Source organism: Opisthocomus hoazin, chromosome 3, assembly GCF_030867145.1.
Source record: "Opisthocomus hoazin isolate bOpiHoa1 chromosome 3, bOpiHoa1.hap1, whole genome shotgun sequence".
Lineage (NCBI taxonomy): Eukaryota > Metazoa > Chordata > Aves > Opisthocomiformes > Opisthocomidae > Opisthocomus > Opisthocomus hoazin.
Genome location: NC_134416.1, coordinates 88,802,925 through 88,830,468, shown reverse-complemented (window position 1 = coordinate 88,830,468; position 27,544 = coordinate 88,802,925). Strand labels below are relative to the sequence as shown.

The 27,544-nt window shown below is 43.3% G+C and overlaps 1 protein-coding gene across 1 annotated transcript; it reads right to left on the bottom strand.

The window, feature by feature from the left end:
• Positions 1-656: 656 nt before the first annotated feature.
• On the bottom strand, positions 657-26,922 carry TXNDC5 (thioredoxin domain containing 5). Its single transcript, XM_075416965.1, has 10 exons — positions 26,592-26,922; positions 20,744-20,893; positions 17,885-17,990; positions 16,497-16,593; positions 14,039-14,154; positions 11,700-11,786; positions 8,910-9,050; positions 5,433-5,515; positions 1,407-1,536; positions 657-800 (listed from the first exon to the last, which is right to left on the bottom strand). The coding sequence occupies exons 1-10, from the start codon at positions 26,828-26,830 to the stop codon at positions 678-680; spliced, it is 1,272 nt and encodes a 423-aa protein (XP_075273080.1). The 5' UTR covers positions 26,831-26,922; the 3' UTR covers positions 657-677.
• Between the last annotated feature and the right edge of the window lie 622 nt (positions 26,923-27,544).

Sequence of the window (27,544 nt, the reverse complement as noted above, 5' to 3'; positions counted from 1 at the left end):
TGTGGCACCAGTGCTGTTCAGGCACACGTTACAGTACCGTCGCTTCCGTTACGGTGAGGCCTCCCGTGCTGAGAGGATTAACAGCAAACAGCCAACTCACGGTGGCCTGGTATCTTCCCAAGGGTGGGTGGGGGTGTGGGCGTGTTTTCAGCCTCCTCTGACTTTCCATTTCTTAACCAGCAGCTATATTAAGACAGATAGGGTTTAAGTACAGTTGCAGAGGCAAAAGTGACTCAACCACAGCTGTAGCTTTTGCCTTTCTAGTAATGGTGGGCAGCCTGTAAAGGTTACTTTTTAACCAAATCTAACCTGAAGACAAAAATATTCTATTGGTACCCTTAAGCTGGTTTTCTTCATGTATTTTAGTCTCAAAGGAAACCATGTACACTTCACTGCGGGAACGCAGCAATGCAGTAATATTACCAACGCTGAAAATATTCTCAGTTTGCACAGTAACTGCTTGTTAGTTTTCCTGCACACACAGGGTAGCGTGTCTTTAACACACACACACATACATAGAGGGAAGATACCAATGTTTAGTACATTCAGTTTCCTAAAAACAAACAAAATGCCCCAATCCCCTCCCACCCCCAAATACACTATTTGAAAATTAGCAACAATGGAAATCCCTCAGCTACTGTATAAAGACAGCGAGGGACAGAGCATCCAGATTTTTATTACAACTCATCCCTTGCCTGACGCAAGACAAAGCTATGCAGCGATTCAAGGTCTCTCGTCCCATTGTGTTCACTGACTTTCTTTCCACCTCGGAAAAGCAGCAGTGTAGGATAACCACGCACCTTCAAAAGACACACACACAAAAAGAAACTTGTTACTAATGTCCAAATGCACTGCTATCCTTCACTTGTATTTGCCTGACTCTGAAAAGCTACCAAACCCCTCTAACACCATAAGCCATTTTAATTAAAAAAAGAAAAAGAAAACCAAACCCAAACACCCCATCAGCACTGCCAATGCCAACCTGCAATTTCTGAACATTTCTAAGTGAATGGGGTAGTTAATACGTGTTCCTCTAGGCTCTTCCATCAGCAGCTGGCAAGGGCAGCTCCAGCTCTGTCTTCGCTTGTCTGCCTACAAGCACCAAAAGACAGCTTTGTTTCCTCTTTAGGAACAGAACCACAAGGCTGCTTTGGTGCTTTCACGGAGGGAGGCTTCTTAACTTAGTGCCGCCTTCAGCTCTATCCAATAATGAGAAGGACCGGGTCTGAACAAACAGACCAGGAAAGAAACAGTGTCACCCATGTCACCTCTTTTTCTGGCTAACGGAGAACGCAGCTGCATGCTCACCAGGCGCCCGCACGGCAGCAGCCAGCTCAGCTGCACGCTGGAGCCCCAAAGTTTGGTACGCAATACTGTCCCCTTCATTTCGGATCTTTCACACTTACAGAAAATCTGTTGCAGACGTTACGTTCCACAGTGCAGTCTACTTCTGCGATTTTGACATCAGTCAAACCTGGAAATTGCTCTTTGGCAAGGTTCTCCCAAGTTGGAGCCAAGTTCTTACAGTGACCACACCTAGAAACAAAAGAGCGAGATTTGTTTAGCAGATACACCTTCCAGTTTATCTCTACTGTCTTGGTGCAAGAGCTGCAAGTTTAACTAGCAGCCTTTCCCATCCCCTAATGATTTGCCCCTCCAACAACTCCCTTGCACTATTATGTCAGTAAATGAGCTAAGAAAACGAGTGATTTTATTTAAGCACAGAGTTAGTTTCTGGCCTTCGTTAGTCTCATCTCGAATGGTATTCGGGATGTCGGTGCATTAACATTTTACCCTACAGAGGCACATGACGCCAAATAAAGATAAGCACAGAGAATATTTAAATGAAAAAAAAAGCTCACTTAGAAACAAACATCTTTTAAGGCATACGATGTCTATAGCACAAATTTAAGTTTTCAGGTAGCGTATGCCAGTTATGCTAGCGCTACATAGCCCCAGCCTAGTTCTTCAAACGAGATTTTAGTTTCCCTATTAAATTTCTTCCAGTTCCTAACAGCCTCCTTGACCAACATAGCATCAGCCAATGCTGGAAACTCAATTTTAAGAGAGGCATTTGTCAACACAGATTCTGCTTTTAAGGAACATTCCAGTAGTTTAATGCCCTTTTTTTCACTGAAGGTACTCTGAAGTTTAACCACTACCACTGTACTTTCAGGTAGATCCACAATGCAATTGTTTGACAGTCAATAAGCTTTGCTTAGCAGGGATGGGGGGAAATGTATGAGGCCCTATTCTGATTTGCATTAAATAGGGAATCGTTCCATTTACATCATCAGTAACACCAAAAATCCTTTTTCTATTTTATTCACTTATGTCTGTACAGTAATGTGAGAATGTGCACAGAGTGCACATGCTGAAACACTAGTGTCAAGAGAGAAAATTATACTGTAAAATGGCAGGAACTATAGTAAAGTATTAATTTTATTTATATTTTGAACTTGGCTTAGCCAAGTTCCTTTACTGCCTTCAAGAAGAATTCCCAAAGCACTTCAGCCTTTAAAGCTGCATTGCTCATTCTATTCTAACCCAGCTGCACCTTAATTGGATTATTACAACAGCCCCGTAAATACCTCGAGGCTGGATCAGGGCATTTATGAAAATAATGAAAGATGTCTCAAAAAAAGTTTTCTTAATGCAAACCAGTATATATTCAAACCACCTTGTTAATACCCAGTGACAGTACAAAAGCATTTCTGACCATGCACAAAAACTACTGGAACAGGATGATTTTATGCTTAGTCTGCAAGTTAACATTAATATTTATCCAAAACTAACTGAAAGACAGAACTAGCAAGCAACATAATAGTGTTTGCTGAGCCCTACATAAGTTAATCCACTTGGAAGAGAAAAAAGTCATTTATATGCAGAGCACTACAACTGTATACAGAAGCCTGACTTTCAGAGCTAAAACTAGGATACCAACTACATAAATATAGGAAGTATTTTCCTAAATGGTGGCTTTCTGAATGCTGCGGCCAGCGAGCGCAGACTGGTTTCAGAACTTGACTCTGCATCCCGAATCACCATTTCGCAGCCTGCCATCCAACTCTGATCGTACCTGTGAGATCCGGCAGCACCCCGTTAGAATCTCATGGGGCGAGGACATGGTTACAGTGCAGTATTATGAAGAACACCTAATTAAAAATGGAGCATTCCAGAAAAAGTTTCTGATGAGGTTCAACAAAGCCAAATGCAGGGTCCTGCACCTGGGGAGGAACAACCTCATGCACCAGTACAGGCTTGGGGTAGACCTGCTGGAGAGCAGCTCTGCGGAGAGGGACCTGGGTGTCCTGGTGGATGACAGGTTAACCATGAGCCAGCAGTGTGCCCTGGCTGCCAAGAAAGCCAATGGGATCCTGGGGTGCATCAAGAAGAGTGTGGCCAGCAGGACAAGGGAGGTTCTCCTTCCCCTCTACACTGCCCTAGTGAGGCCTCATCTAGAGTATTGTGTCCAGTTCTGGGCTCCCCAGTTCAAGAAAGATGAAGAGCTACTGGAGAGAGTCCACCGGAGGGCTACGAGGATGATGAGGGGACTGGAACATCTCCCCTACGAGGAGAGGTTGAGGGAGCTGGGCTTGTTCAGCCTGAAGAAGAGAAGGCTGCGAGGGGACCTTATAAATGCTTACAGATATCTAAATGGTGGGTGTCAGGAGGATGGGGCCAAGCTCTTTTCAGTGGTGCCCAGTGACAGGACAAGGGGCAATGGGCACAAACTGAAGCAGAGGAAGTTCCAGCTGAACATGAGGAAGAACTTCTTCCCTCTGAGGGTGACGGAGCACTGGAAGAGGCTGCCCAGGGAGGTTGTGGAGTCTCCTTCTCTGGAGATATTCAAGACCCGCCTGGACAAGGTCCTGTGCAGCTTGCTGTAGGTGACCCTGCTTCGGCAGGAGGGTTGGACTAGATGACCCACAGAGGTCCCTTCCAACCCCTACTATTCTGTGATTCTGTGATATGCCAACAAGCCCTGGGCTTAGAAATCAGATTAGAAGCTGCTTTTGTGCACAGGTGTAAACCGAATTTACCAGCCAGTTCTGCTGGTGGTGTAGTAGCAGGACAGGCACAGGTTCAGTCTCGGTCCCTCACAGTGCACAGAGCGGATAAAGGGAGTGAAGAAGGGCAGTAAAGGTGAAGGGGGGACTGACGGACACGACAGGGTTATTTCTTAAGACAGTGGTGGCAGATACTTGCTCACGTTAGATCTTTCAGATGTAAGAGAGTACAGAAGTGGCTCTCAAGCAAGCAAACCACACTGTGGTAAAAAGGGTGACAATACTGGAAAAGACTGCACCATTGAGATTACGTAAAGCGAAACTTTCCCTGGTACTTCTTGCCTACAAGAAGAAACACATTCATGCCTACTGTCAAAGTTAAGCTGCAATATTTTGATTCTCCTGAGCATATTTCAATATGGGTTGCACTTGCTTGTGCTGCTTTGTAATGGTGACCTTTTACCACCACGAGCAGAAGATATTTTTATATTTTATATACTGCATTAATGGGACGGCTAGTGATGAGATCAGATGTGTGTTGTCTTTCATACAGTGCAATACAGCTTAATCTCTCCCCCTACACTAGGCTTCCTTCTATTGGCGAAGACACTGGGCAACGGAGAATACAGACGGCATGCAGATTTCCTGAGAGATTTGCAGAGAGAGAAACTTAAAGCTTTTTGTTTAGTCTCAGAAGGGAAAAGAGGGAAAATATTTGTTCTGCGAGTTTGTAATACTGAGGTCTTACCCCAGCTTGGGTCCCAAGCTGTGCTGGATGTGCCAGTAATGGCAGATGCCAGGTAGGACATTACTTTCTTTCCCCCCAGTGCTTTCCATTGGGTGTCCACACCTACACCACCTGCACTGGACTTTTCTACCTTGGGTCACTCTAAGAACATACTACATGGAACATATTTGTAAGAGCTTCTCAGAATCGTCACTTGTGCAAATGAGTTCTTCTGTCAGTTAGTTGAAGAGTAACAGTCAGTTATCCATAGTTCTACAGGCTGCACCAATTCCCAGGTGGCTCAAATGAGGCTTCTGAGAGAGGCTGGTTGTGGCAGGAGAGGGCCCAGAAGCCAGCACGCTCTCCTTTCTCAGCACTGGTGATACGCTCCCCTCGCCTCACCCCAATCGAGGGACGGGAGCATGCTAAGCCTGCAAAGAAAGCTTCACTCTCCTTGGTCCCCAGCACTAAGCTTCTCTGTCAGCCTCTCCACAGAGAGGGATCCCAAAAAAGCAAGAACAGATTGAGCTTTTTTGCCGTAACTCTTGCCAGCACACACATTCTTCAGTTAAATCACATTTTAGATCCAGACAACAAATAGAATACTACACGCAGCTCAAAGACCTACAGCGACAAATGCACCGACAGCTCAGACGAGCAATAATGCTCAACAACAACGGGTAGGAGCTTCTTACCACGGAGCGTAGAATTTAATAAAAGTGATCCCCCTAGCAATGGTTGCATCAAAATCTTTTTCAGAGAGAGAGAGCACTGCAGCCTGTTAAAAAAAAAAAAAAAAAAAAAAAAAAGTAAAATAGAGTCAAAACTTTCTGTATGTATAACATCGGCCAAACGAACTCTTAGCCACCTGAAAGGGAAAAATCAAACTAGAAAAAAGAATATTATTGATAATATAAAGAAGAGTAGCCACAGCACACCTAATTTTTAGCCCTCAGCTGCTTTCCTCCCCTAGTGAGATGGAGAGAAATGCATATTTCACGCTCAATCTCATCCATAATTGGAGAAACAAACCACCCCTATATTCTGGGGATTTGTCTGTATCCAGATTTCTAGATGTTGGAAAAAATTGCCTTCATTTTAATACACTGTCATGCAAATGTTTCAAGGAACCACCCTGAGAGGAGTTGGCTTAAAGCACGTAATGGCCATCTGACAGTTTAATTAGGTATTTAAGGCACAGTAGTGATGTCTTGGCAGCTGTTCTCCCTCTGCTATATCCCTGCGCTACACACACAGGAAAAGCTCTTACCAGAAATACATATTTGCCTGTCAAGAGGACATTGCCACGCCACACTCGCATGGACGCCGAAAGAATTTTTACTGCTGATAAGATCAGGAGCAATGGCATGGGAGTGATGGGAGGACAGCACGCTGCCTACTGACAGTCCCAAACATCCCATGAGAGCACAGAACTGTAACAAGCTTCATTTGTTTTGTATGAGACCCTTAAGGGTAGGAGGTAGTCAAAATAAATAAATAAATCTCATGCCTATAAAAGCTTCAAATTCAAATGAAAGCAAAATAAAACAAGAGCTCAACTGGCAGTATTACCAATTCTAGTTAAAACTCAGAGTTTTATGACTAGAAGCCAAAAAGAAACTTGAAATTACAAATTAAAGGTACCTTTACTGTAAATGTTAGTTAATGAAATTAATTTACTCCATTAAGTTCAAGTGTTATCCCCTCTGAAAATTATTTGCAAATTAGAAATTATGCTTTTAATTAAGAATTACAAATTATCAAATGAAGAAAAAGATTAACAGTAAATATGTACTCTTCTATTCTGAATTTCCTACATGGACATCTAAAACAGATGTGCCAAACATCATTTACAATCTAAGACACCAAATCTGAAAAGCCCATAAATAATGTCCTCCCCACGATCCACACAGTAAAACGAATTTTAAAGATACATAGGTTACTATCAGAATAGCAACGTGAACTATATAACCACAAAAATAAGTTTAGTATCAGCTCAATTTTAGCTTGATTTCTTAAGAAAATACATCTTGTGCAATTACAGAATCTGAGCTATGCAGTCACATAACCCGAGCATCTGCTGGTCACTCTGCCTTAATCCACGTGGATCATTTTAGAGCAATTTTAGTGATGTTGGGCAGGAGAGAAGTCTCACGGACATAAAAGTACAGCTTCCATGAAAGGGCTGAACAGTGGGACACAAATTTGAGGTGGAACTCGTTGCTTTTGCTGCCCGTGGTACCAACTGGGGGCTGCTGACGGTAACTGCAGGCAGCGTTTGCTGGTTACATGGGCTACCCCCTTGCTTCAAAACTTGTGAGAACGCCACCAGAACCAAGGTGTCTGAAAGATGAGTGACCAAGAAATGGTGGCAACGAAAGCTGCGATGTAAAGTTGCAAAGACAAACTTTAGACTTCTACTGTGTCTACTATTATTTGGCAAAAAAATCCCCCCACAATCCTTCCCTATTCGTGTGTGTGCTGCTACAAGCAAGGCATAAGTGGGAATTTGCATCACAGGTGGTTTATGTCATTTCTCTAAAAACAGAAAGACAACTGGTTACTTTCTGCATTTTACCAACACCAGCTTGTTGGCATCTTCCAAATATGAGGTCAATTAAAAAAAAAAAAAAATTGAGGGGTACAAAAATCGCTAATCAAGCATCACTTCTGGTAAGCCATTTTACGTAAAATGAGTAACCCTGCTGAAAAACTCAAACGGGAAGGTATGTTCACCTGTGAGAAGCTGCATATAAACTGTATTTATAGTCGTAATATTAATACTTTTAAAATACATAAGTTCATTCTACACCACAAAGGAGTGTAAATTACCATCCTTTATTTTCTGGGCAGAAGTGTTTTCTCCTCATTTGATGATAAAGTATTCTGGAAAACCATTCCTAATCGCTCAACCTCACCTGTTTTAGATTCAGCTTCAAAAGAAAAAAAAAAAGGCAGATGAAAGGCCAAAATGATTTAAAAAAGACAGAAAACTAAATGACATGAAGTACAACTACGCAAAGGTGATAAAGCTAGTCCTGCCAATTCTCTGGCAACATTCATCACCCTTCTAGCTCCTACAACCTGGATTAGAATAAGCTTCCAAACCCGAAGAGTGTTCTTGCCACAGGACACATAACGTTGCCACATTTAGATCAGTCTTCATAATCTTTGCTTGTTTGTTGCTTCTGCAGATAAGTCTGTAAGTATAGGACCCTGGCTTTTTTTAGTGGCTTTGCAGCATGTGCCATCCTCCTGGGTTAAAGTGAGAATCTTCTAAGAAACATTCATCTCCATAGTGACAAATATGCTGTCATACAGACTGAGGTGCCAGCAGTTCTACAGACCAAAAAAGACCACCTATATGCCACTCTATTTTTTTCCCCTCTCAAAATGCATCAGGTTAGTAAACTAGGACTTATAATCTGATTATATACAGTCTATAGTCTACTCTTATAGTCTCATAGTCTACTCTGCCCTAAGGAGGCCCCATCTGGAGTACTGTGCCCAGTTCTGGGCTCCCCAGTTCAAGAAAGATGAGGAGCTACTGGAGAGAGTCCAGCGGAGGGCTACGAGGATGGTGAGGGGACTGGAGCATCTGTCCTATGAGGAAAGGCTGTGGGAGCTGGCCTTGTTTAGTCTGGAGAAGAGAAGGCTGAGAGGGGATCTTAGAAATGCTTATAAATATCTCAAGGGTGGGTGTCAAGAGGATGGGGCCAAACTCTTTTCAGTGGTGGCCAGTGACAGGACAAGGGGCAATGGGCACAAACTGAGGCATAGGAAGTTCCACCTGAACATGAGGAAGAACTTCTTCACTCTGAAGGTGAATGGAGCACTGGAATAGGTTGCCCAGAGAGGTTGTGGATTCTCCTTCTATGGAGATATTCAAGACCTGCTTGGACAAGGTCCTGTGCAGCCTGTTCTAGGTGACTCTTCTTCAGCAGGGGGGTTGCACTAGTTGACCCACAGAGATCCCTTCCAACCTCTAACATTCTGTGATTCTGTGATTCCACCCATTAATTACTAGAAAAATAATCAGGAAAGTATTTGGTACAGTTTACAGGTAGAAATTGTGAAGCCATCAGGGAGACAGAAACACATGGAAGACCTGGACAGGTTGCTGGAACAGTCTGAAGGTTTCCAACACCGCTGCAGAGTGCAGCAGCACTTACCTCAACACGGGTGGGTTCTGGGGGTGGCTGCGGGGCTTCGGTGGGTTTATCTGCTGGTGGCTCTTTCCCAGAGCTCTGCAGCTGGGAATCCACATATTCCTTTAAGGAATCGAAGTCCCTCTTCCCTTTGTACTGGTCACCCTACAATTATCAAATAGTTTGTGCGAGTGTGTATATGCAGTTAATTTAGCAAATAAATAATTAGCAAATAAATAATTATCAGCAAAACTAAGATTGCCAAGTGTAAGCATATTCATAATAAATACGATTATCTAGTTGTTAAACCTCTCCATGGCATTTCCTTCATGCCACATCTTCAGCATTTGCCACAGATTCTTCTGTACCAAAAGGGAAGAATCTAAAATTTCCTTGAAATTAAAGGTATTTTAGAAGTGTAAAGCAAATTTTAGAAACTTTTCCACTCTGACCTTCATCTCTCACTCTAGTCAGCATTTTCAAGGTTTGATTTTTTTGAACCTAAAGCTACCACAAGGAACAATAAAATACTCATCGCTGTTTGGTGGTGGTCTCTGTTATCATCAAAGCTCTGTACAGTGCTTTGACAGGGCTGAAAGACTTGACCTGCACGTCACCTGACTACATGGATGCTCCTCTGGCCCACACGCTTGGCATACATCCTCGGAAAACCCAAACAGTGAGGCAATGCTCTCTGGGTGCCTAAGTTCACTAGGGAGCAAGAGACAACCACTGCCTGCTGCGGGGCAGGAATATCCCGTGTCACCGCTCTCACATAAGTTCAGTCACATTTTTGAACACGCAAGTAAAGCCCTCAACCAGCCAGATCTTCGAGAAGCCAGTTTGCCTTGGATGCTTCCCCATATCTCGGGTCCTTTCACAGCTCTAGAGAACAAGAAATCAGAGCACCTCCGAGCAGTTTCTAGCCTCAAAACCACTGCTGGCCACCTCCAAACTGGGTCTTGCATGATTGCCCTCAGCGCTCTCGGCAAAAATTAGTACTGATTTCTCTGTTCAAAAGAGATCATCTCTTCGAGACACTACACATCCATTTTGGATAAAACTCTTTCGTGTTTCGGCCCTATGAAGGGTGGGCTACAAGATGTATCATCTCTCTCAGATGAGGAGTAACTCTTCAAGAAACAGCATACAATCTTCCACACGTTGGAAGGAAGAACAGATGCCTTTGCAATTGTTTCCTGTATCTTTGGAACGCTTACTACACATTTTCCTTCTTTTGTCATTCATAATGTTACTTGTAACTATAGCCACCTTCCCCACACCGGGTCTAAATCACAAAGGAATTGATCTACAATGACGCCAGAACCCTGTACCTGCTTGTTTGTATCCATTTCAGCAGGGCAGGGTCATTGCTCCCAGGGCTTCTGCTGCATCTCACCAAGAGGGGTGGCGTCGTGCCAGACTTCAGTTATGACAAAGGGGATGATGGTATTACGGACAACAATGCTGGATGGCTGAAGCAGTTCTCCAGTTCTCCTCCTCCTCCCCCCCACTTACTAAACAGTAGAATAGCTGCCAGAGAGATTTCCAAGAATTTCTGGATCAGATTATTGGAAAGTTGTTGGGCTTGGTTTGTGTTTTTTTTAAATATATCGTATCAGCCCGCAAAGGAATATGCAATTCTGGTGGCAGTACACCACCAGGGAATACCACACTGCCAATGGAGAAAAGCCAGTTTGATGTCAACAGGAATACATTGTTCAGACTAATGGCTGAGATTCAGCTTTACCAAATATAACAGCAGTGATCTGACTTTTTCTTTCACCACACTCTTGATTCAAGTAAGTCCGAGCAACTCAAACTTCAATAATTACAAAGGGTCAAAATAAAAAAATTTATCTGGCTTGTCGAGAAAAGCCACAGCTACCTTTTCTAGATCAAGATAGTACGGTTCTAGCAAGGCATCTAGCCATTTGTAGCTATCTGAAAGATAAAAATAAAGCACGTGGAAAACCATTCTGGAGAAACAGCAGAACACTTCCTATTCTTCAGACTCACACCATATAGAGACAAAAGTTTAATTAACTGAAAACACCTCTAACCTTGGACATGCCACCATGTGACTTGAGCACTACCTCAAAAACCTTAGTGGGTAAGAGCTGAAAGAGGACTCCTGGATCCTCTGCTTGCAGACGTATTCTTAATATCTATTTAATACATTTAATTTATCTAGAAAGTGTGAAACATATGACAAGTAACACTACCATTTATGCTTATTTGCTGCTGTTCATGTACATGGTCTTCATAAATATTTTACTTCCGCCTAACTTCAGAATATTGTCATTCTCCGAATTGCTACAAGGAAAAAAGTCAGCTGGGCCCACAGGACTCTTACTCACAGTGCAGTATGAAGTGTTCAGATTTATAAGGAAAACTTGCATCACTCAGCAATAGACTCCACTTACAGATTAGAACCTTCTGATACACACTGTTAAAATTACATAATTTTTTATTATTTCTATTTCATCTGTTTTTTTGTGTTCCACAGGAGGCAAGGTATTAAGATAAAGTACACCCAGAATTTTCTTACACAGTGGCATAACTGAAATGCTGCTTACAGATTTATGAACATCATCCTGGTTATTTGCAGAGTACAAAGAGCAAAAAGCTCTAACTTTAATCTGTGGATGAAGCATGCCTCTTCCAGTAGCAGACTGAACCTCCAACATCCTTTTGTCTCACATGCAGACTTTCCTATATGCCCACTTGATCTTTTTTCCCCAGAATGCAAACACAGTCTGAGTATTATTCAGAAAAAAATGGTCTGACCTTTTGCTGAGCTTGCAGACTCACCTTTTCACCACTCCTAAACCAGAGAAGTGTGGGATAGCCACGAACTTGGGCTCCAGAGCAGATTTCATAATGCTGGGTACAGTCGACCTACATTTTGAAAAAAAATATAAACCATTCAGTGCATAAAATAAACATTATTTAAGCATCATAGCTTCCCTTGTGTTTAAGAACTCAGAAAAATACAGGAAACTAGCAATGTATGGCTTGGAAAAACTCATCACCAAGTACTGTCTTGAGAACAATTATGTCTGCCTTCCAGATAGTGGTTTGGTTGTGTAATTTGGAGGCTATACGTGTATTTGATGTTGTTTGTTGGTTTTTTTTAGGAGGGATCGGAGAGGGAGGTACGGATAGGAGGAAGCAGTAACAGCTACAAAGAACAAAAAAGACATAATTAAATATTCCAATTAAAAAGTACTTGGTATTCTCAGTGAATAAAATCACTGCATGGACAATAAGACACAAAACGCTAATGTGAGAGCGCTTTAAAGTGAAGACATATTGGCTCACTCATTTTTTAAAAGACTACTCTTTAAAGATTTCAGAAGAGATGTCAACAGCTAGCAAGTTAACTTTACTCCAAGGAAAATTCCAAGTGCAAAGCAACATTCAATTCTAATATGTCATAAACCAATCTGTAAAGTTACCAGCTTACAAACTTTTCTGAAGCAGAGAAAAACAGGTACTTAAGCATTGGAGCCTTTGCTCGACACAGCACTTGGATTTTGAATTTTACCTTAGAAACACTTTGCTCCAGATCAGTTCTAAAGGTTAAACAGCATTCTGCCAGTAGGTATCACTGCTGTTAAGACACTATTCCCCCAGATTACAGGAAGGTCATGGTTCAGCCTTCTTCGAAACAGTTGTGTTTCCTGTTTACTTACAGACTTACAATCTAGCCAAGACATGTTACAAATAGTTTCATAACATATACAGGTACACAAAATTGACTAGGCATCGAAACAAATCTTAGTGACTGTATTAAATAGCAAATATCAGTAATAGTAGCTGTGAACATGACAGACAACTGAATAGAATGGGAATTTTGAAATTTTGTCGTTTGTTTTCTCGGGATAACAGAAAACGGTAACTTCAAGAAGATGCTTAAGCTAAGCAATGATTTTTTCTGACAGCAAGCATTCCAGGATTTCAAAAAGTAAATCAGCAGATGCAACATTTAGTAAAGACACTATCAAAGGAGCAATAGCCCCTGATAGTTTATTCTCAGAGGGAATCTAATTTTACGTCCACCAGGTCTCAAAATTATATATATGTGTCTTCCCTGAAGTTCAGCTATCCTGACCTGCTCTGTACATCTACAGTGCATCTGAATTAGTAGATTTTCTAAGCATTAAAAATGAAATTGGAAGTAAAAAAAAAAGTCAAACTCATCATCCTAGTAACAGCTGAAAGCACTACGAGGGCAGAGGCAGGGGAGATAGCCGGGTTTTGTCCCTCTGCAGGACTAACAACCCTGACAACTGTTACGCAGTCTCTCAGATCAGCGGAACCACTCTGAAAGCTAAGGACATGGAAGCTGAGCCCAGTCAGTTTTCCACTGCTGGCAAACGTAGAGCCGTTCACATCATGAGCCACCTGGACTTAGGTATTGGGTCAGCAAATAAAGCCAGTAACTGCAATTGCCAGACCACCTCCATACCTCTGCACAGAAGTCACTCCACGTACAAGTAACAAGCTCCCATGGTAAATACACCACAGAATCTGGTTATCAACCCTAAGAGAAATAGTAAAGCAGGACAAGATATCAGTTTCTGAGGTGGAAGACCCCATGAAACTTTTAGAAAGTTCTACTGGGGTAAAGAGAAAAAAAAAAAAGAGAAAAAAAAAAAGAAATAATCATAGAGAGACCTGCAGGCCTGAAACTTGCTAAAGAATCCAATGATGTAAAGATGTAAACAGCAAACGAAGCCACTTTCCCACTCAAAATAAATTCTTAAGTCTATCAAGTTCTGACAGAGGGGAAGCCTAATCAAAAACAAATCTCAAAATATTATTGCCTGTATCTGAAGTATCAGACTTATTCACAACTCTCTCTGAAGCACCAGGAGCTAGCTGTGTTTCTAACAAGCCCTTGCTTAAAATGAGGGAATCCTGTCACTGTAACCAAACAGCCACCTCTTCAAAACAGAGGGAACTACTGGACGTGCAAGAGAAAGATAACCACCTCAAAATTAAAATAGGATCTACTGCTATAAAAGGATTTAAGAGATGACAGACAAAACAACTGTTACTTCATATCACAGCACGAATAGCATGATACTTGGCTGAAGCAATCATTCACACAAAACACATTTTCAGACTAAGAGCACTTCACCCACCTTGCCAATCTTGACAGTTTCCGAATGCTCAAAGGCTTGAGCTAGCTGTTCCCAGACTGAGGCCAAAGCCTTGCAATGACCACACCAAGGGGCAAAGAATTTGATAAAATGATTACCTTTTAAGCCAAAAAAAAAAAAAAAAGGAAAAAAAAAATTTAACTCATTTGGAATTAATTTGGCTGCAATTAAAGAGTAGGTACTAATATCAAACTGCAAATTTATCATGGTATTTCCCGAGTTAAAGACAGGGAACACTGTGAACAGAACAGAATATTCAGCAATTAGGTTTTCAATACTGTATGCAGTCCCACAGTGCTGCGAATCTTCCTGAAAATCCAAACAGCTTCACAACCTCAAGCCAACAAATGAGATATTAAAAATTATATTTTAAATGTAACCATTTGCTACAATGTCTAATTCTGCCATGTCAACTGCCTCATTACAGAGCAGTAAGAACGACCAAGGAACATGTATTTATAACAGCATAAATGAAAGTATTAGACTTCAGCTCAAACATTTCTTGGGAAACACCAATGCATTAAGTCCATTAACTACCTAAATAATTTTGTTCAGCTTTCCACTCTCCTTTTTCTGCCCTGCTCTTTGTATTTTCATGCCAATTATTCAGAAATCGCTGCCTTTTTGTGGTGCTTTATCAAAAGGAGTCTCTGTACTGTCTCCTACTAATGTTTAGTTTAAAAATATAATTATTGCAGGGTACCAGAATATGTAATGTCCTTCAGTTAAGATTACTATTAATTCAAGATGCTGCATGCTTTTGTACGCATCAAGACAAGGCTGTTATTAGGAAACAAAAATGAGCTTAACTAAAACAAGGGGAAAAAAAATCAAATTAATTTGAAGGAAACGCCAGCAACTGGGAAATGCTCTTTTTAACGAAATCATTCATAATCCTTTGAAGACTACTTTGGGGCTGATATTACTAGAATTCATTTCTAGTTGGAGGGCTTGTTCACAAAAGGAGGTCAGACGAAAGACGTCACAAAATAACCAGGAAACGTAAACCGCAGTAGTACTGTACTTGCCTGTGCTGCATGAGGAGCACTTTCAAACTGATTGGCATGCTTTGCTTTGGTCAAGTGAACTGCAAACTGAAATTTCTCATGAATGAATAAGAACACCTATTGATTTGACTACTGATTGAATAGTCAAAATCCACTATTCTATACCATGTACTCTGATATACTCTCCTTCCCGACAGAATAAAAAATTAAAATTCTTTTTTGCCCTAGAGCACCGAGAAAGCAAATGGAGACTTTTTAAGAACAAAAGTCAACCTTCCAGCTGGAACTGCTAAGCTTCCTGCTAAACTTAAGTCCTGAACTTCTTGTAACTGAAGTCAAGAGAGGACAACAGCTTTACAGATGATCATCAACCCGCTCAACCATCGGATGTGACCATGAGAACGTCTCCTCTACCAATGTCAATGGATACAAAACAAAAATATTAAAACAAAAATAGTAAAACATTTACACACACACTAAACTTAACTATCTTCTCAGACTGGAAAGTTGTTAAATGCTTAGCATCTCACAGATGGCTTAGAGAAGAATCCATAAAGAATTTTGATGGAATTCTGTGTTAAGCCACACAGGCTGGGAAATTTTAAGTTAGCTGCACAAAATGCTCTTTTACACTTGAAAATATTTCTAATTAGTTAACGGTTACTTTAAGCAGCTCTAGTGTTTACCTCACTGGTGGTATCACATGGGCACAGATAGCTAATTCAATACGGCTTTTTTTTTTAGGAAAACAGACATAGTAAGATCTTCTGTTGTTACGGCAGCCCAAAGTTTGTATTGTAAGATCTCGCTCATTCTCTAAAAAACCCACCATGTGAGGGGTGAAATTTCCCACGTCAGGTATCAATCACTCCTGGCACTAATTTTAAAGCTTCCAGACAAAAGTTTTTTTAAAATGGCCAAACTGAGGTGACATGTTTCACCCATATTAAATTCTGGAGGAAGGAAGCTAAACAATTATCAAATAAGGTGTCAGACTGGAGTGGGACGGGGGCAGTAAGGAGGAAGTGGGTGGATGATGTTTAGCCAGAAGAGCAGCCTGGGAGTAAGAACAAGCCAGTGCCTTGGGAAAGAGGAAACAGGGCTTGTAAAAACACAAGGCTGTGACTGAGCAAGGAACTCATGGAAAGAGACAGTTTAGCTGAGCAAGCCCCACTAGCTTCTTCCATGTGATTAGAGGCCTTAATTTTACTGCCTTCCAAGTGAAATCCCATTCTCAAACTTTCTCATGGTGTGCAATATGTAATTAAACTACTGTACTTCTGTACCATCTGTAGTTTCATCCTCTTTCAATAGGTATTACTGGAAAACAAAAGTGGGAAGGAGGTACCTTGAAAACTACCGTTTCTGTTGCAGATTTCCCGCTACTGGTGTCTCTGTAAGCCAGTACCTCTTGCTTAGGAAACAATAGTTACCTTCCGCTATGTGCGTCTTGAAATTGTCTGCTGAGAGTTCATACATTCCCTGCTTAGGTTCGGGGACTTTTGGTGGTTCCACATCAGCTTCCGGATCCTATTAATGAGAAAAATTAACTTTTATTTGTTTTGTACAGTAAATACACAATATCTGATTCCTGTACCACAGCATTCTGTGGTAGTGTTATAAACCCCGTACTATAAAATTTTAAATGCCTGAATCAGTGTCCTTACATAGCTTGATTTAGGCATCTGATGTTTCCTAACAACTACTTGAAAGCAAAATGTCAAAAAGACTACCACATAAAAAAGTGCTATCACAGTCACTGGAGTAATAGAGTCTTTCACGGTGCTGTAGTATAGTCACAGAGCACAGTAATTGCTACAGCATTCATCACATCACCATGTATTAATACACTTCGATTACATAACCGTTCTGCCGTAGCACCATGCACCAGCCACATCTGCCATTGCACCAGTTTCAGTGGTCTTTGGGCTATTCAAAAATAGCTTGTGAAAAAGCTATTTTCTGCTCCCCTAATGCAGAAAGGAGGGACCTAATGCCTCCATGAAGGCAACAAAAACAGGGAAAGAGCGAACACTTTATAGGTAAGCTGCTTCTGCTGACGTGACCATGGGTTTGCTGTAGGTGACTACTTTCTAGATACTAGGGTCAGAGCTAGAAAGAATATAAGAGCCTCAAAGTACATTTCTTAAAATAGTCTAGTATTTAACGTTGAATTATTAAAAATACCAAATTTGCTTAAAAATAATCATGTTCTAATTGTGGTTCAGCAATCACTAAAGCTTTACCTTGATTAGAAACAGCAATTATAAATTTAATTTTAGGCAAGGCTTGGCTACTATATGTAAGCGCTACCTGTAAACTCAAGGGTTTTCCTAGTGATGATATTAGCTTAACTTACCTAACCAATACTTTTAAACACTTTCTTTAGGCTACAACATTATTAGATAATAGCTGAGCTAAAGATTGCATCCATGTTTTAAGAGGTAATTAAACCTAACACAAATGCATTTTAATAATGCATTAGAGCTAAATCGCTTTTCTTATTCTAGAAATTTTATGGCCTACAGGTGTCGACTGAATTGACACTAAGAACTCTATCTTAAAATGTCAAAATGCTAAACGTTAGAAACTGCATTAGGTAGTGTAGTCTTCAGTACAGGAAACAAAGGGCAGGTTACAGGATGATGGTTTTAATTACTATTCTGACTTATGTGGAAGCTGTTCCATTTTTTTATTGCCACCTGACTTTTACTCTTGGGAGCAGACTTCCTCCTGGAAAATGAAACCTAACCAACAGAAACGACAGATAAGTGAGTCTGTAGAAGGAAATATTTCCTGATCTTATTTCTTTTTCACTTACAGATGGTTCCTCATTTAGGTTCTCTAACATCCATTTTTCCAGTGCCTGGAAGTCCCTAGGGCCTTGGTATTTCAGAGGTTCCTGTCCTGGTTTAAGTAGCTTTAGGCTAAAGGATCAAAAAGCAGAAAAGAGTGAGGCAAAAATTTTCACACAGGAAACATTCCCAGAAAGCTAACACGTTTTGCTAACGCACAGTAATGCAGCTCAGGCTGCAGTAACAGCTCTCTTGACTATTAACATTGGCATCAGGCATCTCCCTCAACTCAAAGGGTCATGGCTAGAACTTGGGACACTTTTTCATTCCCACACATGCTTTTAAAGGAGATTTTTAAAATAGCAAAAAAACACCCACAAAACCTTGTTAACAATCAACATAGCCTAATATTACTTTGATCAATAAGCAAGAGCAAATAAAACATTGCAGTATTCAGTTCTAAGGTTATTCATTCATTATGCCTATGAATCCTGTTTCAGCTTGTCAATAAGCATCAATTTTGTTTTGTTCAGCCCTCTCCATCACCAAAGGAAAAACACCCAATGCTTATTTTCCCAGGAATTTCTTTCTCATGTTTCGTTCCCCGACGGCTCTCAGAATGTAGGACTTCTCATGTGGTATTAAAATGACTAAAAATATGCTGAAATAATTCAATAGGACAAGAAAATAAGCAACTGCTTGTAGGGATTCAAGGCTTCGTGATTATAACATTTAATAATTACTACTAAAACTTTTCCATAAACTGCCTAAAGCTTCTACTATTAAATACTTATGTTAAAATTGGAAATATATTTGCTGAAGGGGCAGTATCAACTTCTGACCTAGTCTTATTTTTTAAAGCAAATCATCGTTTCAATTACTACTGTCATCTAGCCCTCAGTTCCCCTTGCCAAGTTGTGATTTTGTACTGCTTTTTCTTGAAATGTTTTTCTCTCGCTTCTTGTCCCACAGTTGAAAAAAAGTAACATATGAAAGTGTCAAAAACCTACATAACGCAAATACATTCAAAAGAGACAGGAGCTCCCACTGCCCTTTCTATTTAAGGTGTTTGTGAATAAAAGGCCAGAATTTTTTTGAAGGGAAAAAAAAAAGCAACTTTGTAATAAGAAGGAAACAACAAAAATTAAACCAAAGAACATCTAAAATACACCTCATAGCAATACTTTTGAAGAGTAACAAGAAAAAAAAAGATGAACTTAGAGAGCCAGCTGCACCTTTATTTTCTTCACGAGGGTAAGTTTTCTTTAGTTCAGTTGAGAGTATTCTGCAGCACAAAATAATCCTGAGACAACTGTACTAACGAGCGCAGGAATGTGCTCAGCCAGTTTGACCCTCAGGGGGATGGAAAGGGGACGTAGCCTTTCCTTTGCCCGGCGTTTGGAAAAGCAGTGCAGGGAGCAGCACATCCCGGACTTGCAACAATCCCTCTGTGCCTGAGGAAGCTGTGAAATTTCCCTTGCTGGAAGTTTTTAAAAACAGGCTAGTTAAAAACTGACCCAGACAGGAAGAGATCATATTTAATGAATTCCCCTCCATCTCTGTATTTCTATAACTAGCAGGTGACTGCCTTATCATTTGTACTTTTCAAGTAGATGAAAGCGAGCACTAACTATTCCGCGATATTCAATGACCTTAAAGAAGGGAAGGAGTAAAAAAACACAATTACACATCCATTCATCTTTTTCTTATTCAAAATCTCTGCCACTCTTTCTATCTTAAAAGGAACAGCACCACAATATAATCTATTCAAATGTGGAAAGATGACCAATGCTTTTGGCGGTATTAAGAAAAAGTTGGAATATTAATTGTTTCTTGGTATTTCTAGTGGAACTAAGCCACAAACTGCCCTTAAGGACAATTCCTATTTCAACATGGACTTTGCTATTTATAACTCTCAACTTCTACTCAGTTGCACTCATCTGCACCAAAGTGGGCACAGCCAGGAGCATATGTCAAGTTCAGGCTGTTGCTGGGGTCCGCAGTAATATTAGACAAATTGAGCAAAGGGACAGAAACTGAAAAATACAGGCTGTGGAAGGCCTCCAGAAGATGACATTTGCTACTTGTCCCCACTAAGGTAAGTAATTAGTAAGGCAGTGGAACAATCCCATCCATTTTTGCAAGAAGCTTTAAAGAAGACACAAATTAAAAAAAAAATCCCTTTGCTCCTTTCTGGCAGCTAAAAAGCGAGCACATGTATCTAACCCAAAAGCAGGCAGACAGTCTATAGATGCTTTAGATAACGGTCTGCCTACCAAAGCTGAGGCAGTAAGGCATACATCCTTTGTAACAGCACAAGTTTAACAACTTTATAAACTCCAGATCAATTTCTCCCAGATCAATATAAGCAATATCACCTAGAAAAACTCTGTAAAACACCACCACTGCTATGTGATACTACTAATTTACCATTTTACGAGCACCAACTTCACTCCAAAACTTAAGAGATCACCTATACATTAATTATGAATGGTGCAGAGTACTGATGAACTTCTGACAAGTTATTTTTAAAACTACCATTTTCAGAGACTAGCTCTATCATGCATATCATGGCTGAACAATGTACTGTTGCTTCAGAAAGAGGTACTCTCAGAGAAAACAAAAGGACAGTTCTGCACTTCGTTTAATGAACATAGCCATCTTCCAAAACATCAGTTTCTTTAAAAAATAAAACAGTAAGAGTAGTATGTATCACATGATACTTCCCACCATGGTAAAAAGGCTTAAAAAGAACCTATGAAGTCCAAAGGGCTACAAAGAAACCCACCAAAAAACATAGGTTAGAATTTAGCTTCAACAAATTGGTAGAGGAACATGGAAAACTGAAAAGAAAGAAACAGGAGCAGGCGTCCTTCTACACTTACGTAGGGTATCCTCGGACGCCAAATTCAGAGCACAGTGGAGTATCTGTAGTACAATCCACTTTAACAACATAGACCTGTGGGTTTTCCATGTTGTTGTATTTATCTCCCAAATCATTCCAAGTTGGCTGGAGGCGCTGACAATGTCCACACCTGCAACAGAAGGAACAAGATACTTGATTAATAGTTGCTCATGTTTAGAGGGGAATGAATCTATAGAAAAGACATACGCAGAACGGTCTGAGATTTTGATAAATTTAAAAATAGTCAAGTCAGAAACCTTCCTTACTCAAGCACTGTTACACTGAGCAACAGTGGATACTACTAAGTATTGTAGTACGTTGCAGGCACATGTCATGTAAAAACTGTCAAGAGATAAGAACTTCTCGCTACTATCTTTTTACGCGACAAAGCCTACTGAACATCCCCTGAACTTAGTGAGGCTATTAAGAAAAGCACTCTCAGTCTTCCAGCTTTCCAGAAAAATTCTGTGAGGCTGTCTAGCTCGCTTTCCACTGTAACATTTCAATATACTGTGTATTTCAGCAGCATGTAAGAAGATAAGGGTTTCTAGCCTCTTTGTAAGGTCATTTGTGCTTGTGTGCATCACAGGAATTGTAACTCACAAGTCATGAAACACATCAGGACTGATTTCTGAACAGTTTCTCAAAATCCTCCCAAACCATGCTTTGCCCCAGCAGCACACCATCAACCAACTGTATCTGCATATACACAGAAAACTGGCCTCATACAGTTTCTACAACATCAGCTCACCAGAAGCAGAAAACAGCTATTATTCTTCTCACAGTTTTTCTAGTCGTTCCAGTCATTATAGCAACACCTTATTCCTTTAACTGCAATGAAAAGTTTTAAGGAATGGATTTTCATTTCTCTTTAACAGCTGCTTTTGCCAACCCTCCAAGACATCTAAAAATGCATAATTGGATTAACAGAAAACATTCTCAGTCTGACAGTATGAAAGCTGTTATTGCCCTTGGCATGACCTAGGCAGTCTACTTTGTCAGCAAGAAGCAAAACACCATTAGGATTTTGGAGAAAGTTGCTCCCATTTAAAACAGTTTCCTTTGTACAGCTGGTTTCAAGTACACTTGCAGAAGAGCTGCATGGATTCACACCTTTCCAGGTTTCCTGATACCAGAAAGGCAAAAAAATAACCTTGACATTTACTTTAACATAAAGAACGTCTCCCGACCTTAACAAGCTCCTGTTACAGTCAGTTGCAGCGGGTCACACATACTCCCACCACGTGGGGGAATACGACCTCCCATGTGATCTTATTCTGAATTGTCATAGTGAAGGGACACAATGTGTTGTTACTGTGTTATTCCTAAAATTCAATATTCCTTAAATATTCAATTTCAGACTGAAGTCCCTCCATAGTCAACTCTTCTATGGAGCTTCAGTTAAGAGGGGGATTTTGGATTCCCTCATCCCTTCCCCTAGCAGTTGTGGGGATTTTAAACACTGAATGAATACTGACTGGTGTTCAGAACAGAGCATGGAAAACTATGTAAGGCAATCTCAAGTAATTAATCCGCTGGTTTTTAAGCGCAGAACAGAACTGCCTTGTCCATTTCACACCATGATCTCTGCTATACACAAAGTTTCCCTTCCTTCTTCAGATTATATGAGCTAAAATTTAAAACAAAGCAGGAAAAATTCTCATATCTGTATCAGTAATCAACTAGTTAGTCAGCCCTGATTTTCAACAAAAAAAAAAAAATCCGTGTTACACAGAAGACAAGATAGTCCCCTGAATACTTTTGCTTAGCCCCATGTACCTACACAGTCTTTTGTTGCTACCACTCTACATGACACTAGTGGGGCTGGGGGAGCAGCCAGTGTTTTCAAACATACATGAAGATCCAAAAGAGACTGACAAGCCCATAGCAAAAGATCTCCTTCTGAAAAAAACCCAAAACAAAACCCTGCCTCTTGTACACCACTAACCTCAGGAGTTACGGGTTGATATCATGAGGATGATATTTGTGAGTATGTAGACAGGTTGCCTATTTTAACTCTGAGCAACCATGTGCCACAAGTGCTCATGGCTGGAGATCACTTTGCTGCAGCAGTTACCTATAGAACACCAGGCTGTTCCACCTCGCGTTGACAGGGCAGTGCTCCTCCCGCAGTACCAGCGCCTCTCGTGCAAATCTGGATGGTGGACTCTCTGGGCCATGACAGGAAGGGATGTAAAGGTACTTAAGGACCACGTGTCTCAAAACTGCAGTTACTGACAGGCCCTCTGCAGTCTTCAAGGAACACAGATGTTTCTGGAGGTCACCAGCAGAGCTTGAGCTCTGCAGCTAGCAAGGGCAGCTCCACAGCAAGATACAGTACAAATCATTATCCAGTTAAAAATGCTAGTAGACCCTGGGATGGACAGGTTTAACAGCACAAGCAGCACAGGACCAGTCTCGCTCCAGGCAAAAGAATCCAGCTAAGGTAAAATCCAGTCAACAGAGTTCAATTCAACACCAGCAAACTCTGGTGACCAAGTCTGCTTCAGCTCAGCGGACTTCCAGAGCTTTACCAAGAGACCACATATGTTGAAAAGATCTGTAATGGTCAAAATAATGCAGCGAAACCACTTATTTGAGATTCCTTCCAACTAAGGAACCAAGGGAACCTCATTCCTCTGTAGACACACAACCAGCATGGCCAATATCTTAGGAATATGTAGCGCCACAAAGAGACTAACCTGCTCATGGTTCTGTCCCTTGTCAAGTGTAGCTACCAAGGGGGACAGTCTGACGATTGAAAACCTTAGACATCTGATGGCAAATGACTTGGAATGCTCTCTTTTTGGAGTAGCCCGCAATATTTGAAACAAATGTAGGACCTCATGTGTACCGCTGCTGTCTGGGAGTGAGGCCCTCAGCAACATTTGTTCTGACAATCCAGAAGAGACGAGTTATGTCAGCTCTGTCTACCATAACTCTTACTGGCAGCATTGATGATGCAACATTAGCAGCATCCATAGCAATCTGAAAGACAATCCTAGCTGAACATTGGGTTGTTTGCTAGACTTCTCCTTTGTAACTACAGGGAGCAGTGCCAAAATGCAAGGCCCTGTGAGAAGCATTAGGAGATCAGCATATTAACATCACCAAGGAATAGGGCAAGAGGCTCTATTATAGACTCCAGGGCTGTCAGGCTGCCGCCTGATCCCACTGATGATAAAACTACTGGCGTGTATAAGCACCTCGCCTAAGCACTTGGATGTTGCCTTTGTCCTTCTCTTCCCCTTGGACCCAAAACCTGGCCCTGTCACTGCCTGTCAGGAGCCAGGAGTCCAGACAAAGGGCCCTGCAGCCGAGACCCAAAGATCTGGAGGAGGCTTGCTAAGGGCGAGAAGAAAGCCCAGAGAAGCTGCAACAAGTATGGGAAAGGACACAGCTCCTTGCACTTGAGTTGGGCAGAGATCCTCAGCCCTCCCAAGGGCACAGCGTGGTCCAAGTTTGCAAGGCTCTCTCTGATGCACGCTGAGGATGTCGAGCATACGCTGGACTCCACAACAGCCCACTTGGTACAGGGTCGCCTATGAAGCCTGCGCCAAGATAAAAGCTCATCTGGTTTCAGGGATGCCTGCAAAACAGTCGGTCAGAGCATGGACAGACAGAGATACTACCACCTGAAAACAGAACAGCGCAGCAGCACTCCTGCTCTGCACGCGCACTGCTTAGGCCTTACAGCACTCTCAGGCAAAGGTCCTTCACCAGCAAGTCAGGCATCCTCCACTCCTGTGATCTTCAGAGAACAAAGCCAGGCATCTGCTCTTTCAAGCTTTTGCTTTACATTTTCATAGGGCAGAAACAAGTCGATGCTAATAGAAAAAAAATAAGTGGTTCCTCAGTTCTACAGAATCATAGAATGGCTTGGGTTGGAAGCGACCTTAAAGATCATCTGGTTCCAACCTCCCTGCCATGAGCAGGGACGTCTTCCACTAGACCAGGTTGCTCAGAGCACCATCCAACCTTGCCTTGAATACTTACTGGGAGGGGGCAGCCACGGCTTCTCTGGGCAATCTGCTCCAGTGTTTCACCACCCTCATGGTGAAGAGTTTCTTCCTTATATCTAATCTAAATCTGCCCTCTTTTACTTTAGAGCCATTCCCCCTTGTCCTATCACTACACGCCCTTGTGAAAAGTCCCCCTCCATCCTTCCTCCAGGCCCCTTCAGGTACTGGAAGGCTGCTGTAAGGTCACCCGCAGCCTTCTCTTCTCCAGGCTGAAAAGACCCAACTCCCTCAGCCTGTCCTCGAAAGAGAGGTACTCCAGCCCTCTGATCACCTTCGTGGCCCTGCTCTGGACCCGCTCCAACACATCCATGTCGTTCCTGTGTTGGGGGCTCCAGAGCTGGATGCAGGACTCCAGGTGGGGTCTCACCAGAGCAGAGTAGAGGGGCAGAATCACCTCCCTTGACCTGCTGGCCACGCTTCTCTTGATGCAGCCCAGGGTACGGTTGGCTTTCTGGGCTGCAAGCGCACATTGCCAGCTCATGTTGAGCTTCTCATTCACCAGTACCCCCAAGTCCTTCTCCTCAGGGCTGCTCTCGAACCACTCTCCGCCCAGCCTGTACTTGTGTTTGGGACTGCCCCGATCCACGTGCAGGACCTTGCACTTGGCCTTGTTGAACTTCACATGGTTCACGCAGGCCCACCTCTCCAGCCTGTCAAGGTCCCTCTGAATGGCATCCCTTCCCCCCAGCGTGTCAACCACACCACACAGCTTGGTGTCGTCGGCAAACTTGCTGTGCACTCAGTCCCACTGTCCACGTTGCCGACAAAGACATTAAACAGCACCAGCCCCACTACTGACCCCTGAGGCACACCCTTTTCTGCTGTTGATTTTCAAAGTGTGTCATGACTTACGGTATGCCCAAATGGCACCGTGTACCAATGGCTAACTTAGAATCAAAACATGACTTTTGCACATTGTTCCTTTAACTTCATCTAAATTTAAGAAAACTTGGAGGCGAAAAAAAAAAAACAGCAAACAAAAACCAGCCAGCAAACCCTAACAGGAAAAATCCCAATAACGTCTGCTGGGTATCAGTCGGTCAGATAAAAAAGGATATGGGAAAAAAGACAACTCCGAACAACCCCTGGGAAGGCCCAGCCATAAGCAGCACCGTCCTCCTGACGGCTGTCACCTCCAGCGAAGCCCTGTTCTCCCACACCTCCGGCAAACCTACCGCTCCAGGACAAAAGCCCAGCGGGGCTCCTGCAAACCTGGGAACTCTCTGGCTCTGCTACGGCTGCCTGTGGGCTCAGCGACACCGTGCTATCGCCATGCCGCTTTCGCCGCAACTTTATCCCTACATTTCGTGAGGGCAAAGCGAACATCGCTTTTGCCACCAAAGCGCTTGCGGGACCAGCGGGTGCAGGTAAGGGACAGTCACTGAGACTGCAAAATCTCCCGTGTGCACAAAGGCCGCAGGCTCCCGGTCTCTCCGGGGGACGAAGCGGAATCCGGGGAAGGCCGCCGGGGGCCGGGGCCCGCTCCGGGGCTCTCACACCCCGCGGGGCCGCTTCGGGTGCCGACGGGCCGGGTGAAGCCATCGCGGCCGCGAAGGCCCGGGCCAGGAAGACGCGAGGCTCCGGCTCCCCCTCCCCGGCCCGGCGCCCCGCAGCCCCCGGCCGCCCCTTGCCGCCCGTCCTCCCCTTGCCGCCCGGCCCGTCCCCGGCTACCGGGGCTTAAGGCCGCGCGACCCCGAGGCCGCCGCCGCCGACCCGGCCGCCTCCCGCTGCCACGTCAACGGGGGAGGACGCGGGCAGGATGGCGCCGGGCCGCGCCACGCCGGGCCCCGCCGCTCCGATACCCACCACGGGGCGAAGAACATGACGAAGTGGGGGGCGGCGGCGGCGCCGTGCCGCAACATCTCCGCGCTATAGAGGTGCCGCCCGTGCGGGTCCGGGTCCGGGGCCGGGTCCGCCGCCGCCTCCTCCGCCAGGCTGGGGCTCGGCTCCTGCTCAGCCCGCCCCGGCCGGCCGTAGAGGACGGGGCCGAGCACGGCCAAGGAGAGCAGGCGCCACCAGACCGGGCCGGAGCGGAGCGGAGCCATCGCAGCGCCAGGAGAACGACCGGCCAAAGCCCCGAGCGGCTCCTGCCGCTGCTGCTGCCACTGCTGCCGCTGCCGCCGCCGCCTCCGCCTCCTCCTCCTCCTCTCCGCTCCGCTCCGCTCCCCTCCCCTCCCCGCCCGGCCCGGCCCGGCCCGGCCCCTCCCCGCACGCCGCGCCCGGGCCCGGGCCGGCTCCGGCCCCCGCCCCGGCCTCGCGCCTCCCCCCTGGGCACCCCCGGACCCCCCCTAAATGGAGATTTTTTTAATTATATATATATACACACATATCATACAATATTTAATTCTATCTTCAAATATTAAAATACAACCTATATTTATACTTAAATTTTTAAAATAGTAATAAAATTTACAATTTCATATACATACACGCACACACCGCGGTGAAGCTTTTTCTTAAAATAAATCGGTTTAAAAACCGAAGGGCCGGGCCGGGCTGGGCGGTACCAGCCCGGTTAGTAACGCCGAGTGCTGCCCCCCCGGGAGAAAGCCCCCCCCCACAAGCCAGGGCCGGCCCCCCAGCCCGGAGCCGGGACGGGGGAGGAAGGCTCCGTCCCCCGGCTCCCCTGCCCCATGCTTCTCGAGGGTCCGGGCGCTACCCACCTGCTCAAGTCGCAGCAGTGTAACAATAATCAGCAAATAATAACAATTAGCAGCAGCAAATAATAATGAAAGAGGATCAGGATGAGACAGCTGCGT